The sequence below is a fragment of the Rutilus rutilus genome (assembly GCF_951802725.1).
Source record: "Rutilus rutilus genome assembly, chromosome: 18".
Lineage (NCBI taxonomy): Eukaryota > Metazoa > Chordata > Actinopteri > Cypriniformes > Leuciscidae > Rutilus > Rutilus rutilus.
In genome coordinates, this window is record NC_140231.1 from 16,540,277 (window position 1) to 16,556,513 (window position 16,237).

The 16,237-nt window shown below is 37.0% G+C and overlaps 1 protein-coding gene across 1 annotated transcript in view; it reads left to right on the forward strand.

Moving 5' to 3' along the window:
* nrxn2a (neurexin 2a) overlaps positions 1–16,237 on the forward strand; it is a 432,089-nt gene that overhangs the window by 51,408 nt on the left and 364,444 nt on the right. The window contains exons 2-3 of the mRNA XM_084387273.1: positions 1,453–1,618; positions 1,941–2,718. Coding sequence (XP_084243399.1) covers positions 1,995–2,718 — 724 coding nt within the window. The 5' untranslated portion in view covers positions 1,453–1,618; positions 1,941–1,994. The remainder of the gene's footprint in view (positions 1–1,452; positions 1,619–1,940; positions 2,719–16,237) is intronic.

The following is a 16,237-nucleotide window of genomic DNA, read 5'->3' on the forward strand; positions in this document are numbered from 1 at the left end:
CTGGGTAAAGGATTTACTGAAATAGTGCTGCGGCTTGAGTATTTGAATTATGTAATAGTAATTTTTTTATTTTTATATTGCATGATTTAAAAAAAAATATATATAATTTATTATAATTATTGTATGGTACAATTATAAAAAATAAAAAATCCATTTTATACTATATTCACAAACCATTGTGAAGAAAAATTTGCCTCAAACAACATCAAACTATTCCATGGAAAGAAAGCATTAGACAAAATGATTAAAAGAGCTGTTTGTTTTATTTTGACCATGGCAGCAATAATTCATTCACTGAAATAGTGCTGCGCACTGGGTATTTTAATCAAGTCGTTCGTCATCCTATATAAATTAGACATGATGATGATGTTTGTTTATTATAATAATAATAATAATAATAATAATAATAATAATAATAATTATTATTATTATTATTATTATAATAATAATAATAATAATAATAATAATAATAATAATAATAATAAATTGTTATAAATGTATACTATATTCACAAAACTTAAACTTGCCTCAATTTACATGAATCTATTCCACAGAAAGCAACCATTAATCAAAATTATTAAAAAGAGCTGTTTGTGTTTTCTGTTGACCATGACCGTAATAATTGATCAAATGAGGATTACATGATGGAGATGAGCATTATTGTAAGAGACTCTGGATATATGACGGGTTATATAAGGTATGCAGTGGCATATGTATTTTGTGCCATATATTGAAGTTGTCTGCTGCAGCCTCCACTGCCAAAACTGATCCGCAAGTGCAGACGTTAATGTTGATTTGCTGTGACCATTGAGCAGTTATCACTGTTTTGCATATTCCCTTTAATGAATTCTGCACGCATACAGTTCACACAAATTATAAAAGGAGAATGGTGTGATCATGCTGGTGCATACTCCTCATTAATAAACATGCATTAAACTCCTCACCTGAAACCGTAGTACGTTCACATTCTGTCTTATCTGTCATCCTCTCTGTTTCAGGCTCTGTTGTCTGATGCCGTCACTACTATGCTCCGCCACTATTATGGGTGAAAGAGAGTGGTGTTGATTGACTGAGAGGGCTTTGGGGGGCTCAGAGCTGTTTAAAACACTAGCTGCGAGCTGGTTTGTGAATATTCATCTGTGAACTGATCAGCAAATTTGCAAAGCGAATGAGGGGATCTGTCAACTAGCCCAGTCTGTTACACTGCAAAGTGCATTAAAGATTGATTTCATTATGCTCAAAGATTCTCAGCTGAGGGAATCACACTGCCAGGTCTTGGTTTTGTGATCAAACTGGCTTCCTAATGGAAGTTTACAATAAAAAGCCAGAAATTATTGTAATTTCATGCGAGTCACAGACAAAGTTTAGGGATGCATGCAAGTTTGTAATCGTTAATTTGTGTCCAAAACATGAACACTGACCACTATGTCTGTTTTTATTTTTAACTTTCAGAGACCTGGTCAAGGAGGATTTCTGATGGCGACATCTTGCCGGTGGAATGCAGACACACATTTCTAAAAGGAGCTGAGGTTTTCTGGGGAAAAGAAATCATGCATTTGACCTACTACCCACAAAACGCAAATTACAACCGCAGCAGTAATCCTACTTTCACCAGGGGGTGAGATACAAAAATCTGTCTTTTAACATGTTGAGTCAACTAGATTTTTAGGGCAGTTTTAGATTTCAAAGCACTAAGTACCGTGTGAGGTTTTTTTTTTTTTTTTTACATGGGCTTTCAGAAGTGTTCCTCAATGGAGTTACTCAGTTGAGAATCAAGATGGAGAATCAAGTGAAAAGAAACCCTTAAATACTAGGCTTTTTTTTTCTTTTTTTTTTTCTTTTTCTTTTTTTTTTTAAACTGGTACTATTTATGCAGTGCTATTTTGGAAAAGGCCAGATAAATTAATACGCTAGACTGGGAATAAATCTCTCCTCTGCAGTGGATTAAGAGAAACAGAACATTAGAAAAAGGGGATTAGGAGCACGCTTGGAAGATGATGACGCGGAAGTGGAGGTGCGGCGCGAAGTTATCGCGGGCCTCCGTTTGGCTGGGACTCGTGGTGGCTGTTGCAGTCACCACAGCACTGGAGTTTGACGGCCTGCCGGGCCAGTGGGTTCGCTATGGACCCTGGGAGGCGAGAGCCACTGGAGAGCTGAGCTTTACCATGAAGACAAACATCAGCAAAGCTATAGTGCTGTACCTGGACGATGGCGGTAACTGTGACTTCCTGGAGCTCCTGATCAACGACGGCCGCCTGCAGTTGCGCTTCGCCATCCACTGCGGCGAGCCGGCCTCATTGCACATGGAGACGCATGTCAGTGACGAGCGCTGGCACCGTGTGCTGCTAACAAGGAATTACCGTGAGACCATGCTGGTGATGGATGGGGAGAGCAAAGTGGCGGAGGTGAAGTCAAAACGAAGGGAGATGATGGTAGCCAGCGACTTGTACGTGGGCGGGATCCCACCGGATGTGCGTCTCTCGGCCCTCACGTCCAGCACAGTCAAATATGAACCGCCTTTCCGAGGCCTGATCGCCAACCTGAAGTTAGGCGAGACTCCTCCTGCTCTTCTGGACAGTCAGGGGGTGAAGAACGATCTGGAATACCTGTGTACCAAACAAAACCCCTGCAGCAACGGAGGACGCTGCTCCATTCACGAGAGCGAGGTGCTGTGCGATTGCTCCAATACCGGCTACAAAGGGAAATACTGCACTGAAGGTAAGCAAGATGATGTGCTCAAGGCATTACATAACATGATGTTCTTATGTCAAGGTAAAATGTTTGCTTTTAAGGAACTCAAGGGCTCAAGAATTGGAAATTATGAACCATTATCTGATTCGGCCTGCTTGTTTTCTAATCGTTTGGTTGAGTGTTTGTCTTATTTTCTTCCTCTGCACTTTAATCTACAGTTTGTCTGCAAAAATATTTGCAATATATGAAAGTAGACCGGTGCAAGTGCAGGAGAACTTTTATGAAAAGGATACAATCATTTGTTTAAAGGAATAGCTTTGGAAATCACATTGGTTTGAAATGACATCAGGGTGATGTTTCTTTCTTCTTTGGAACACAGGGTTCCCGCGGATCCTTAAAGTCTTAAATTAGATTTTTTTTATTTAAGGCCATAAAAAGTCTTAAAGTATTTTTACTTATGAAAGGTCTTACATTTTAGATGACACATTGACTTAGATGTATCTAAATACTTTCCAAATTAAAACTGTCTAATAGGCCTACTTATTTTTTATTATTCTATCTTTGTGGATTTGCTTGTTCACGTGACAATTCGCGTCACTTACGGCAGCATATTTCGTCTGTCTCCTGCACACGAAAGGAGGAGAGAAGGAGAAGAAAGTTGGTAAATGTCAGTTCAATTGTAAGTTCATTATTTATGTGAGTAGGGGTGTGCGATATGTATTGTCTATGATGATATTGTAATTATTGTTTTAACAATGTACGAGGCACTGCGAGCTGACATCGCATTTGTCTCTCGTGCTTTGCTTTCACTGCGTGATGTATGCAGTTATAGGTATGTCCCCAAATGAGTTTCTTATATTTATATCATATTATGTTGTTATATTTAGTAGTCGACCAATATTGGTTTTTTGATGGCCGATGCCGATATCTTAGAGAGCAGGATGGCCGATGGCCGATGGCCAATATGTTTATTATATACTTTATATTTATTTTAATCAATATTTGATACATTTTAAATAAATTAGAAAACAAATCTTTAAAATAAACATGCTTATACTTTAGATGGCAACTTTTTGAATCTGCAACAGTTTTTTTTTACAAATAAAGTAATTGTTAAAAAATATATGAATATGTGAATAAAAAGTAAGTAAACACTGTAACATTGCACTCAGTAATCTGGTAATATTGTGCGCACTGGTAATCATATTTTTTCAAATATAGACAAGGTAACGCTAATATTACATACAGCACACAGTGAAAATGATATGAATATGACAGAGTGGGCAACTGGATATAGCACAGCATATTTTAGAATGATTTAAAGTTTTTCGATCGTGTCTCCTGTGAAGCTGATCTTCTGTTAGCATTCATTCACTTCTACGGACCGACCGTCACTTGCAGTAACACGTTTATGCAGGCTACAAATGCACACTTCACAAGATATCACAGCTGGATTCCATTAAATCTGCAAGGTTTGTGAAATTAAATGTTTACTAGATATTCAGAGATTTGTTTAAATGATGTTAATGCGCATTTGCTTAATGTTGACAGCAAATGAGAAAGTATTTTATCCTAATTGTTTGCCTTTTCTGTAACAAATAATATAAAAGCAAACGCTTTACTTTTTCGCATACTATTCACTTTCTTTGTTTGCCAGTTCTGTCTAACAAAGTATTAGATATGACTGACAGAGATCGTAAACTAATGAAGACGGAGAATGCGAGTGAGCGCTGTGTGATCAGACCGTTGTCTTCTCAGGCGCTGGTGTTCTCAGCGCCGCCCGTCAAACTAAAAGTCCCGCTTCCAACACATCGGCCAATCAGAAAAACATATCGGCCGATGCCGATATTTTAAAAGTGCCAAATATCGGCCGATGTATCGGCCTTGGCGATATAGCGGTCGACCACTAGTTATATTAGAATATCACATGAGCAAGAGTGCTGTTTTCCTGTGCACAATTGCAAATGTGATATTTATTTTATACAACAGTTAAATTAACTAAGTTAATTGTGAGTTACTTTTTAGACCCAATATTGTCAATATTGTTTGTTTCCCCTTATTTCGCAGATGAGAATTTCCAAATTAAACAGTAGCAGAACTGAGTCTCCATGCAACTGACAGCAATTGATTTTTATTTTTTATTTTATTTGGACTGAAATCCGCGTTTTGAACGAATCAGTTTAATGATTCAATGAACAATCACTTGGTTTTCCTGAATGAATCAGCCGTTTGAACAATTCGGTTGAATGAATGACTCCCTCAACTCACTTAAGACAGTGACTTGCTGCCACCTACTGGTGGTTTTAGTTTCATATTTAAAGTACCCTTTAAATAAAATGTTAAAATTAGAAATAATTTTTTTATTCAATATTTAAATATGAAATTATCTCTCAGCTTAATTTATGCAATTGCAAATGGAGTGTAAATATATTAATGCCAGTTGTGTCTCCTCTGATCTGCAAAGATGGCTTTTGATTTAATGATTTAATTTGAGTGGTAACAGTGGTACTGTTATTATTCTAATAAAAAATTATTAGAATTTTAGAATTTGACATAAAAGGTGATGCATACCTCTAAGTTTAGAAAACAGTTCCATATATAGGTGAAAATGCCCCTGGAAATCAATTTAATATCTTTGTGAGTCTGCTGTCAACAACAGGCCTAAACCAGCCATGGCACCAGTACAAAAACACAATCAGTAAAATATCATCTAATTATTATCAACAAATCTTTGAAAATATCGAGATGTATTTTTGTCAATATTGCGCACCCCTAATTTTGATTTCTTAAAGGGATACTCCTTAAAGGGAATGAGAGTAGTTCCTAGCCATATAGGCTTAGAAAATCGCAACTTTTCATTTTCCGTCAATCTTAGTACACGGTTTAACTACAGAAGAGTCAAGTTTTAAATAGGAAACATATTGAAACTCTTTGGTCATTTTGAAAGAAATGCTACTGGACTCATCAGAATCAATGATCTGTGCTAAGCTATGCTAAAAGTGGTACCGTCAGACCCGGAGTTCGGCTGAATGGATTCTAAAACGGTAAAACTCAACTGTTTAACTCTGGGGGAGTTGTAAAATGAGCTTATTTCCGAAAAAAGTGGAGTATCCCTTTAAGGTCTTAAAGGTCTTAAAAAGCCTTAAATTTGCCTTTAAAGTGTGCAGCAACCCTGGAACATAAAAGGAAATATTTTGAATAATGTTCTGGTCGCTCTTTTCTAGGCAGTTACATTGAATAGGGTTTTAAAGATTTCAAGCTTCAAAAAGGATGCAAAAGCTTAGCAGCTTAAAAGTGGTCCATGTGAAGTCTTCTGAATTAATTTGTGAGCTTTGTGATTAACAGACTGAAATTAAGACTATATACTTTGATAATCTTCTCCAGTGAACTGTTATCCACCGTGACTGTGTGACCTGATCAGTGAACCAGTGAGTTGAGGTTTAGGTCTGTTCCTCACACAGATCTATTGTATGAATTTAGAAGACTAGTAATGTAGCACACAAGTCAGATGGACCACTTCTATGCTTTTATGGTGCTTTTTTGTTATTTTTGTGCTTGACAACCCCAGTCCAATTTCACATTTGTTATATTGACAAGAGTGTCCAGGATGTTCTTCAAAAAAAATCACCTTTTGGCTTACACAGAAAAGAAAGTCATACAGCATTGGAATGACGAGGGTGAGTGTAAAAATCATTTTTAGATGAACCCTTCCTCTAAAGTTGTGATGAAACGAAAGTGGCAATAGATATTTCTTTTGTAATATGACATACATTCGACTGTAACAGAAAAAAATTAGGGTGGGGCTTCTATGCATCGTTGGTTCTATGCATCGTTGTTGATTTGATTGAGATGTGGACATTGCAATCAAAAATGGTAGATGAATAATGTGAGCTTGCAGGGTCAGGTTTAAAGGTGAAGTATGCGACACTAGTGGCACCTAGCTGAATTACAAAAATAAAGCGTATTTGCAAACAACCTTGCAAATGCCCATTTCATGCGTCACACGTTCCCCAACTCTTACGGGATCTTGTGGAGGCGTGTCTCAACAGGTAAAAGTAGGCTACTTTTTAATAAAAGGTCCAACATATTAGGAATTCTTTTAGCTGTGGTGTTATGCGTCATGAGTAAGCAAGTAGGCTAATACTCTGTCACTCTGTTCATTTTGTTAATGACAACTGACGAAAAATGTTCGTTGACTAGCCTTTTACCCATGACTAAGACGAGATGACAATAAGGTTATTAAACGATAACTGTGACTATCCACCTTATTTTGCTATACACCATGCGTATTTTTTTTGTGCTTCTAGGTAAAAGTGGAATAATTCTGATGAAATGTAAAAAAAAAAAACTCAAATTAAAAGAATGATTGCGATTTTATAATTTTGAGCGAAACAATCATTATCAGTTCATTATGCAGCATGACGAAAATGCTTTAAAACTAGACTAAAATGGCCAGACATTTGGTCAACAAAAATTTTACTAAACAAAAACCGGACAAGGTTAAATATGAATAGTCAAAATATGATGATGACCAGAAAGTATATTTCACACAAGAATAAGACCAAATTAAAAAGTAGCTGACAAAATGAACACTAACGTGAACATCTTGCTTATAATAAACCCATTCAGCGCATCGGGCACATTTTTTGAAATGACGTGCCACAACAGTTTATGGCTGTCTACGCTGGACACATCAAAGTAAACATTATAAATTTGTAAATTTGTCTGTTTGAACGAGTGCATGATGAAACTGTATGGTGTTGAAGCGTACACAGTAGTGCGTTGCATCACAATGCCTTATACGCTTTGATGTGTCCATGACCTGTTTAATTATTTCATATCTAAATGCAGCAAATGTTTTTTTGCACTTCTGCCACTGAAGCTGAATGTCTTTTCCCATGTGAAAGAGTTTTTTTTTTTTTTTTGGGAGATAAACCCATGAATGGCATACTAATAGTAGTCAATGAACAATAAACTGGCTTAAGAGAATGCATTTTAACATACAATCTTACATACTTCACCTTTTAAGCAGACTAAATGATTTAAGTCCGGTATGCATTGACATTTTGATTTAACAATTACTTGGTCAAAAAAAAAAAAGGAGAAAGAAACGTGTACATAAAAGAATCATTTGCAATAATATCTATAACATACATTCAGAAAATAGATTTGAGCACGGTGCATTTTCATTTCATGCTGACTTTAATGAACCACTGAACCACTTTTACAGTGGTGTGTTTCAGATGGTCTGGTATTACAGCACATTAGCCTTTTAAAATGCTTTGAGAATTTGTATCTAATGAGATATCTCTAGATGTAGATCTCATTAGATCAGGTTCAGAGGAATTGCATGTTTACAGCTGTTTAGAGGTGTAGTTTATTTTAACAGTAAATAAAGGACTGATATGCTAAATAAAGCACGTTACAAAGATAAGGGCAGCACATTATTTGTACCCTGAAATCAGCTTCATTCAAATCAAACTTTTTATTGCTGTAAATGTAGCTAAACAAAATGGGAGGAAACTAGTTATAATAAATGGATACAGAGAATTCAGAAGTATAAAGGAAAATCATTATACCTACCAAAGTAATAATCCACAAAATCATGTCTGCATTATCACCATGAGACATCTTTAATTTTACATCAGTATTATTATGCGATACCAATACAAAGCACCAGTGAGTCATATCAGAGGCTTTGGGTTTGATATATTTCGCTACAAAATGATCATGCCTATCTCCATAGCCCTGTAGCAGAAGACAATATGTTTGAAGTTGTAATTCCAGCAGTGTACGATCTGTATACATGTAGCATTATTCCCGTACTAATTTGATGAAAACATGGACATGTGTTGGAGCATGGGAGAGCAATTTGCCATAGAAATTGTTCTAGGTGACATATGTGGACTAATTAGGGCCACTCAGCAATGTCTCAGCCCTTTGGAGAAGCCACAGTCTGTCATATGGCGGTACGGTGTTAAACCCGAGGCCAAATCTGCATGACTTCATACAGAAATATATTGGCCCGTTTCTCCTTCTAATTGAACAGGGAGCGAGGACAGAGACGGTGGCAGCTCATGCTTGGCTTTTCACTTAATGCAGTCTCACGTTACCCACTGTGGAGTCGGCAGGGAGCGGCGCTTTGCTCTGTACCGAGAGAAGCAAGTCCAGCAACTATGCTTCAAATTAAGAGGACATTTTCTGGTGCTTCAAAAGAAGAGAGATATGTAGGACGGAGAGACGTTAAGAACAGAAAAATAAATCATTCTGAAAGTTGATAGAGCAAATTGGATTTGACACTGGTAAAGGACAATATTAAAGGGAACAATTGGTTTTCGCACGCCTTAAATCCTTGCTTTTACTCTAGGGATTATCCATCGGAAGACTGACTTATCAAACGCAGAGGGGTATTTGAATATTTAAAGAAATGCGTAGATAATCAAGAGTCACTGTGTAATTATTATTTCGAGTTAAGTATTGATATAACAAATCCTCTGAAGAATTAGCAGAGACTCATCAAACTGTGGCGGTTAATTACACGCATGTCTTTTCATATTTAACAATATTCCCAGACTGTGAGTGGGAAGTGGTCTCCATCGCCATGCCCTTGTCAAACCTCCCAGGTGAAATGTTTTAGGCTTTCACCCTCAAAGCTAAGAGGGCAGTCAGTATCAATTAAGGCTGCCCTCGCCACAATGGAAATCTAGGCCAAAGCGATATATCAGCAGTGTGTGCATCTTTTTTTTTTTTGCATCTGCATCAGGCATGCTAATAAGGTCTCAAACCAATATATGAGCAGTGCATAAACTGCAGTGCTGGTCAGACGCTGTTACACCCACCGTTTCTGTGCCATATATATGCACAGCATAAACAAAGCCCTGCTGAGAGCTCTTAAAATCAATACTGTTACCATTTTAAAAGGCACATAAGCAGAAATGCACACAGGCATAAGTGTTCCTCATTAACGGGATGCTTTCAGATGCCTGCAGATGACAAAAACAGGCTTTTACTTTTGTTTGTACATTTTCTTAGGGCTGTAAGAGATTCTGCTGTATCGTTTATACTGTGGTATATCCTCATTGTGGTTTGAAGAATTTGACACCAAGCAAAAATAATATATTCGGCAAACTGGCGCAGATGGGTACTTCCAGTGTATACAGCTTCTTGATTTCTTGCTTTGCTTTCTTGCTTCCTTGCTTTGCTTTCTTGCTTCCTTTCTTGCTTACTGTCAGTATATCAAGGTACAGTTATTGTTTATTAAAAATCACCACCCATTTTATAATAAATTTTCAATGGTGAAATATGACTGAAAAAAAATCACAAAAAAGCCACAAACTGCAAAACAATGTGGTAATAAAAATAGACCTAAGTGAACAATAGCCTTTAAAATGACTTAAAATACATATATAACGAGGCAATAATAATCAATTCAATTAAAGTATCAAAAGCATAGATATTAAATACATAGATACTAAGTATTAAAGGTGCCCTAGAATTTGAAATTGAATTTATCTTGGCATAGTTAAATAACAAGAGTTCAGTACATGGACATGACATACAGTGAGTCTCAAACACCATTGTTTTCTCCTCCTTATTTAAATCTTGTTTTTGAAAAACACCCCTGAAAAATAGGCGAAACTCCACATAACACCGACTGTGACGCAACAGCCCATGTTCAAGGCCAGGCGGAACTGCGCAGCCGAATCATCGTCCGAATCATTTTTCTTCGAGAGACTTGCAAACGAGCGAAGCATGGCAGTTGCTCAGTGTTTGGATGTACAAATTAACACAAAGGAATTTTTTTTAGTTCCTTCATCCGAGCCTCTGAAGAACCAGTGGGTTATATGAATTTCTGATGTGTAATTGTTCAAGTTCAGACAGATAATCTTTCTCTCAAAGTCGTTCAATACTGTTTATGCATCAGTAAATCAAGCCAGTGACTAAACGATCAACTTCACGTCGTTTCTCTTAGTAGGATGAAAATAATCTTACTTAAACTGTGATTAATATACAGATAGCGATCAAAGAACAATCCCTTTCCAGTCGCCCAAGCTGTCAATCACACAGCGCGAGTTTATCTGGACACTTGCCAAAACTCGTTACGAAATCAATGACGCTGTTACACTGCACAACGAAGCTCTTACTGTACGTACATCATGTTTGCATTGGTGAAATCATTAGTGAGAGTGCAGAAACTGCGTTGCAATGATAAGATCTTCATTCACGTGATCATCAGGCTTACACTGAAGTCTCACAGCAGCCAATCACAGCAGTGGGCGTTTGAACTGAAGTCTCACACAGACACGCCCCTTAAAACAGAGCGTTCAAATCAGAGGCTAAAATAAGGCTAGGAAAAATGCCTTTTATTTCTAAATTATAACAAATTTTGATCTAAAAAAACATACTAACATTATAAGGGCACCCCAGGAAACATTCTAAAATAATCCATGCAATGGGACCTTTAAAACACATAGTGTAATATACTATAATACACCTTATTCCGGAAGTAGCACTGGGTGGCGCCATCCGCGTAATCTCACTTCCTGGTTTAGCTACTTAGCGCTTTGTTTGCCCTGGTCCAATCTGTTATCTGTCTTGATATAAGTAGTAGATAGACTATAATATTATAGCCAAATGCGTTGGCCTATGGTTATTAACAACTGCTGCAACGTACTAAAGTACATTTCACTTGAAGCTTTTGAAACAATGCCACAATCAAATTATTTAATAGCTGTGTCTTTCTAATAGCTATTACTTAGTTATGAAGATGTGCACAAACTACATGTAAAGTTTGAAACATTATTACACCACAGTTTGTTTGCTTAATCACCAGATACATTTGCAGTGTATAGCCAACAGATGAGAAAAAAATAGCCACGAACTGGTGTAGAAAGAAAGTAGAGCCTCAACTAGATGAACAAGAGGGTAACGTTAGCTTAGCTAACTGCTAGCTGCAATTTCTTATGCTTTGATCTCTAACACAAGTAATGGCTGTAAAATAAATCCAGCGACTGAATTCTAGAGGACCATAGCTTTCAAACAAGGTATAGCATGTGTATGTGTCCTGTAGTGAGACCATTACAACATTAGATGTTTGTGGCTAATGTAGGCTAAACACTACACATCGGCCGGGCTGCGATCAGACAGGCAGACGGGTCATATAAACACCTAAAAGTCGTTTAAAAATTACCCCGAGAAACAGCGCATTGCTGTGCTGTTGGTACACACGTACATAGCACAAATTAGCTTATCTTATGTGACATTTTATCAGTGAGACTTCTCTGCAGTTCTCCTCGAAATTGAATGAGGGTCCGCTAAACCGGAAGTTGGTTTACAACGGAAGTACTGGACAGAAGTAAAAGTGGGCGGGGCGGAATAAGGTGAATAAGCAATAATGAATGTACATGTATTATAACAAAAGCATACAGAGGGACGCCAATGGCCTGTGATTGTTGTTACACTTTACAGAATGATAAAATCCTTTTTAGGGCCTTTTAAAAGCCAAACATTTAATTCAAATTTCCACTTAATCTTTCATATTTAGCCACTTCTTTATGACAGAAACAGCCACTGTTATTACTTGAACAAGAACATGTGGAAAACAAAACATGCGAACTCAGGGTGAGGATTTAAACTTTTATTTTGAAATCGCGATGAACAATTCATATTTTTAGAAACACATTTATGTATTCTGTGTTGGCTTATGTTTATAAATTGATTACGTTACAAATCTGGTGAACGTTATAAGCAACCCGCCGAGGCCGATATATCGGCCGATATTTGGAATTTTTTAGATATCGGCATCGGCCGATAAATCTTTCCGTTTGGCCGATATATTTCAAAACACTCAGAAATGAAGCAGACGTCTGACAGACATAGTAAATGACCAATCAGCATTCGCTTTCTAACCTGACGCTACATTGTGTTACACACAAAAACACTCCGGCGTGCAGCTGAGTCTATTCAAACAGTAGCCTACCGTGATATGTCAGATCCGCAGCCCAGCGGTAGCTCCAGTGGGGGTCACAGATGTGATATAAACGAATTCAAACAAAACTGAAAACATTTTACCTCACAAACAGTCAAAAATCCTGTGACTGGCTGTTCCTCAGATACGCGCGTTCTCGGGTTACGTTTAAACTAGACGCTGTTTTCCAACGGACTCGCGTGCACGGAAAAGCTGGGTCGCGACCGTTGCGTGCACTACAGATCAGTGGTCGCGTGAGGTGGATGAGAGGAGAACACTATGTAATAATATTACGTTTGAAAATAAATCCTTGAAAATGTTATTCACTATCTTATCCATGATTGGCGTAATATCGTGTGTAGTATACATTTTCATATGTCCATGTATGTCATGCAAATACATGTGACGGCTTGCAACGTTTTAAAGAAACAAACAAGCAAAACTAAACAGACATAAATCATTATTATTTAAATATACTTGAAGTAAAACAACCTTTTTAAAGTAAATATTGTAAATAAACTATGTGAGATTTATATTTAACTATGTATTGTACATAAAATGTATGTAATTGCACATACTATTTTGTCATTCATTTATGAATATTGTTTAGATTGGTTCATTTAATGATAAATGTTATTTGTAACCTGCAGTAAGCAGCAGTAATTATTTATGTGACTGAAAAAATGACTAAATATTTAAGCAGACAAGAAGCTGCACTAAAACTTTATTTATTGAACTGTTACCTTACCTTTTTGTTTACATTTTAATTTCTTCGTAAATATTTTTTATTGCAAAAAGAATATTGCATAAATATTATGTACAATAAATGTTAATTTAGTTTCACCAATATTCTTTGTCTCTCATTTACTGTATTCACATGTATAGTATCGGCCTCATATCGGCCAATCGGCCAGATTGCTTTCTCAACATCGGCCATTAAAAATCCCATATCGGTCGACCACTAACCCAAACTCACAGCACATGCAGGGATGGAGTTTATTAACTGAGCTGCTGAAATGCGCTCCACGTATAAATGTCAACAGTGCAACAGCTCATATATTTATTTATTAAATTGAATCGCAGTGTTTGTGATATCACAATAGCACTATGTTTTATTGTGTGTGTGTTTTTTTTGTTTTTTTTTAAATGGTCTTAATGTTTTGTACAGCCTTAGAAAATAGTCTAAAAATGCGGTTCATGGATTTTCGTCTGAGGAATGCACCACTTCCGGTATTTTGCTGATGTCTTGACGAACAATGCTACCTATGAATGGAACTTCAGTTCTACTTTCTTAATATTAATTATCAAAAGCAGTAAAAGACACAAACTCAACTCTGACATGCTGATATCACGAGACAGCTTTTCACATTGTCACCCCTAATATGTACAGTATGTTATCATGATATGAAATTAATCATACGGTCATATAAGGTTTTGGTCATACCGCCCACCCATGAAGTCTAATGATAATTGCTATAAAAGCAAGAGCAAAGCGCTGAAGAGGTCTAGTTTGCATCAGACAAAAACCTTTTCATGTAGTGTTGGACTCCATCACTGTGGTCTTTTTATTCTGTGAGACTCAATTCGCAGAGGCTTTCCTTTAAGTGTACAGGGAACAAGCTTTCACTGTGAAAACAAGGCCATCCGCTCCCCATGATTAAATAATGTAGACTGAGAGTCTGTCTTATTTATCAACACAAATTAGTCTGGGTTGCCCTCAACATCGGGCTTTGTGTGCCAAGGATGCAAGCATGTCTGTATTTCCCTTTCAGACAGGCGTCTGCTGCCATTGTGCAGTTTTTTGTTTCTTTTGTGGCCAAAACGCGAGCGAGTGAGGTTAGCTACATTCATCCGGCTTGGGGCTTGTGTGTTTTTGCCAGTAGCTGGTTGTGCGGTAATCAGCACCATAGTTTACCGTGCTTGGCAGAGGGCACAAGAAGCCAAATAATGGTTTACACACTAGGCAACAATTCAGCAAGTAATTAGAACAGGACATGGAGTCTTTTCAGCTGCCTTGTTAATTTTGCTTGGTGGCCATTTGCAATGCAACTCAGTCCTGGTCTTTTGAAACCTCATAATAACTTCCTGTGCAGGAACAAGCTGACATGTGATGTGTGTTTTTTTTTTTTTTTTATCTTCCAAGTCAATGAGTTGTTAACATGAATCAGGGGTAAATAATGACAAAATGTGTATTATTATGTGAAATATTCTTATTTGATTAACAGATTAACTATGGTCAATAGATGGAATTACTTTGTTTTACATTGGTGTTACTGTTAGTGTTGGATGCATTAGAATACAGGAAGTTCAAATATCAGATAGATAGATAGATAGATAGATAGATAGATAGATAGATAGATAGATAGATAGATAGATAGATAGATAGATAGATAGATAGATAGATAGATAGATAGATAGATAGATAGATAGATAGATAGATAGATAGATAGATAGATAGATAGATAGCGATCGATCGATAGATAGATCTTTAGTGTCAGGCGGACAAATCTGTGCAGGAGGATGAGAATTCATATAAAACTTAATTTTCCAACTCGGTGTCCTTCATGATTCACCCACTTATTTTCTTTCATGCAATGAACACTCAGTGATCAGTAGGTCCATATGATCTGTCAACACACCACCTGATTTTTGCAGCAAGGTCAAAATGAATGCTAGCTCTCTGTTCTCTGAGGGGAAAGGATCTTTGTGTTAGATATTGCTTGCATTTGCTTTCTTTGTTTAATAAAAGGAGCTTGTTGGAGCTTGTCAGATTTGCTTTTAGACCCAGGAAAGACACCCCAAATCCCCATCCCTGTGCACTCAAGTGCATTTGCTGGTGTGCCTGTGTGACTTTGCATGTTCAAAAAGTGGAAAATAAAACCAGACTGCAGAGACAAAGATGTATTGCTGGAATGCATGTTTTCATGGTTTTCATCCACAAAATGTCAGTACAGGTTTACTTAATTCCCTTACTACTTATAATTCTAAAGTTAATTCTCATAAAATTACTTCATATTTTGCATTAATTGAGAAAAAAAAATCGTATAGATCAAATGGTGTAAAAGATCAAAACTTTACATATTGTCCAACCCCTGTGTGTGTGTGTGTGTGTGTGTGTGTGTGTGTGTGTGTGTGTGTGTGTGTGTGTGTGTGTGTGTGTGTGTGTGTGTGTGTGTGTGTGTGTGTGTGTGTGTGTGTGTGTGTGTGTGTGTGTGTGTGTGTGTGTGTGTGTGTGTGTGTGTGTGTGTGTGTGTGTGTGTGTGTGTGTGTGTGTGTGTGTGTGTGTGTGTGTGTGTGTGTGTGTGTGTGTGTGTGTGTGTTTACAGATTTCACTTAATTTTTACTTTTGTTTTAAAATATGGTCACATTTTCTTGCCTTCATATTTTAGCCATTATGCTACGTTTAAAAAATGCCCTAAATCTATACATTTTCTAGTAGACTTGTCACAGGCTTTCATTCTTAAAATTTGTTTAAAAGTTAGTGTACTTGTTTACCAAGTATTAAACCATGTCAGTGAGGAGAATGCTCAAGATGTGATGTGTGAAGAAAATGAACAAAGGTAAATGTATATATTTTTT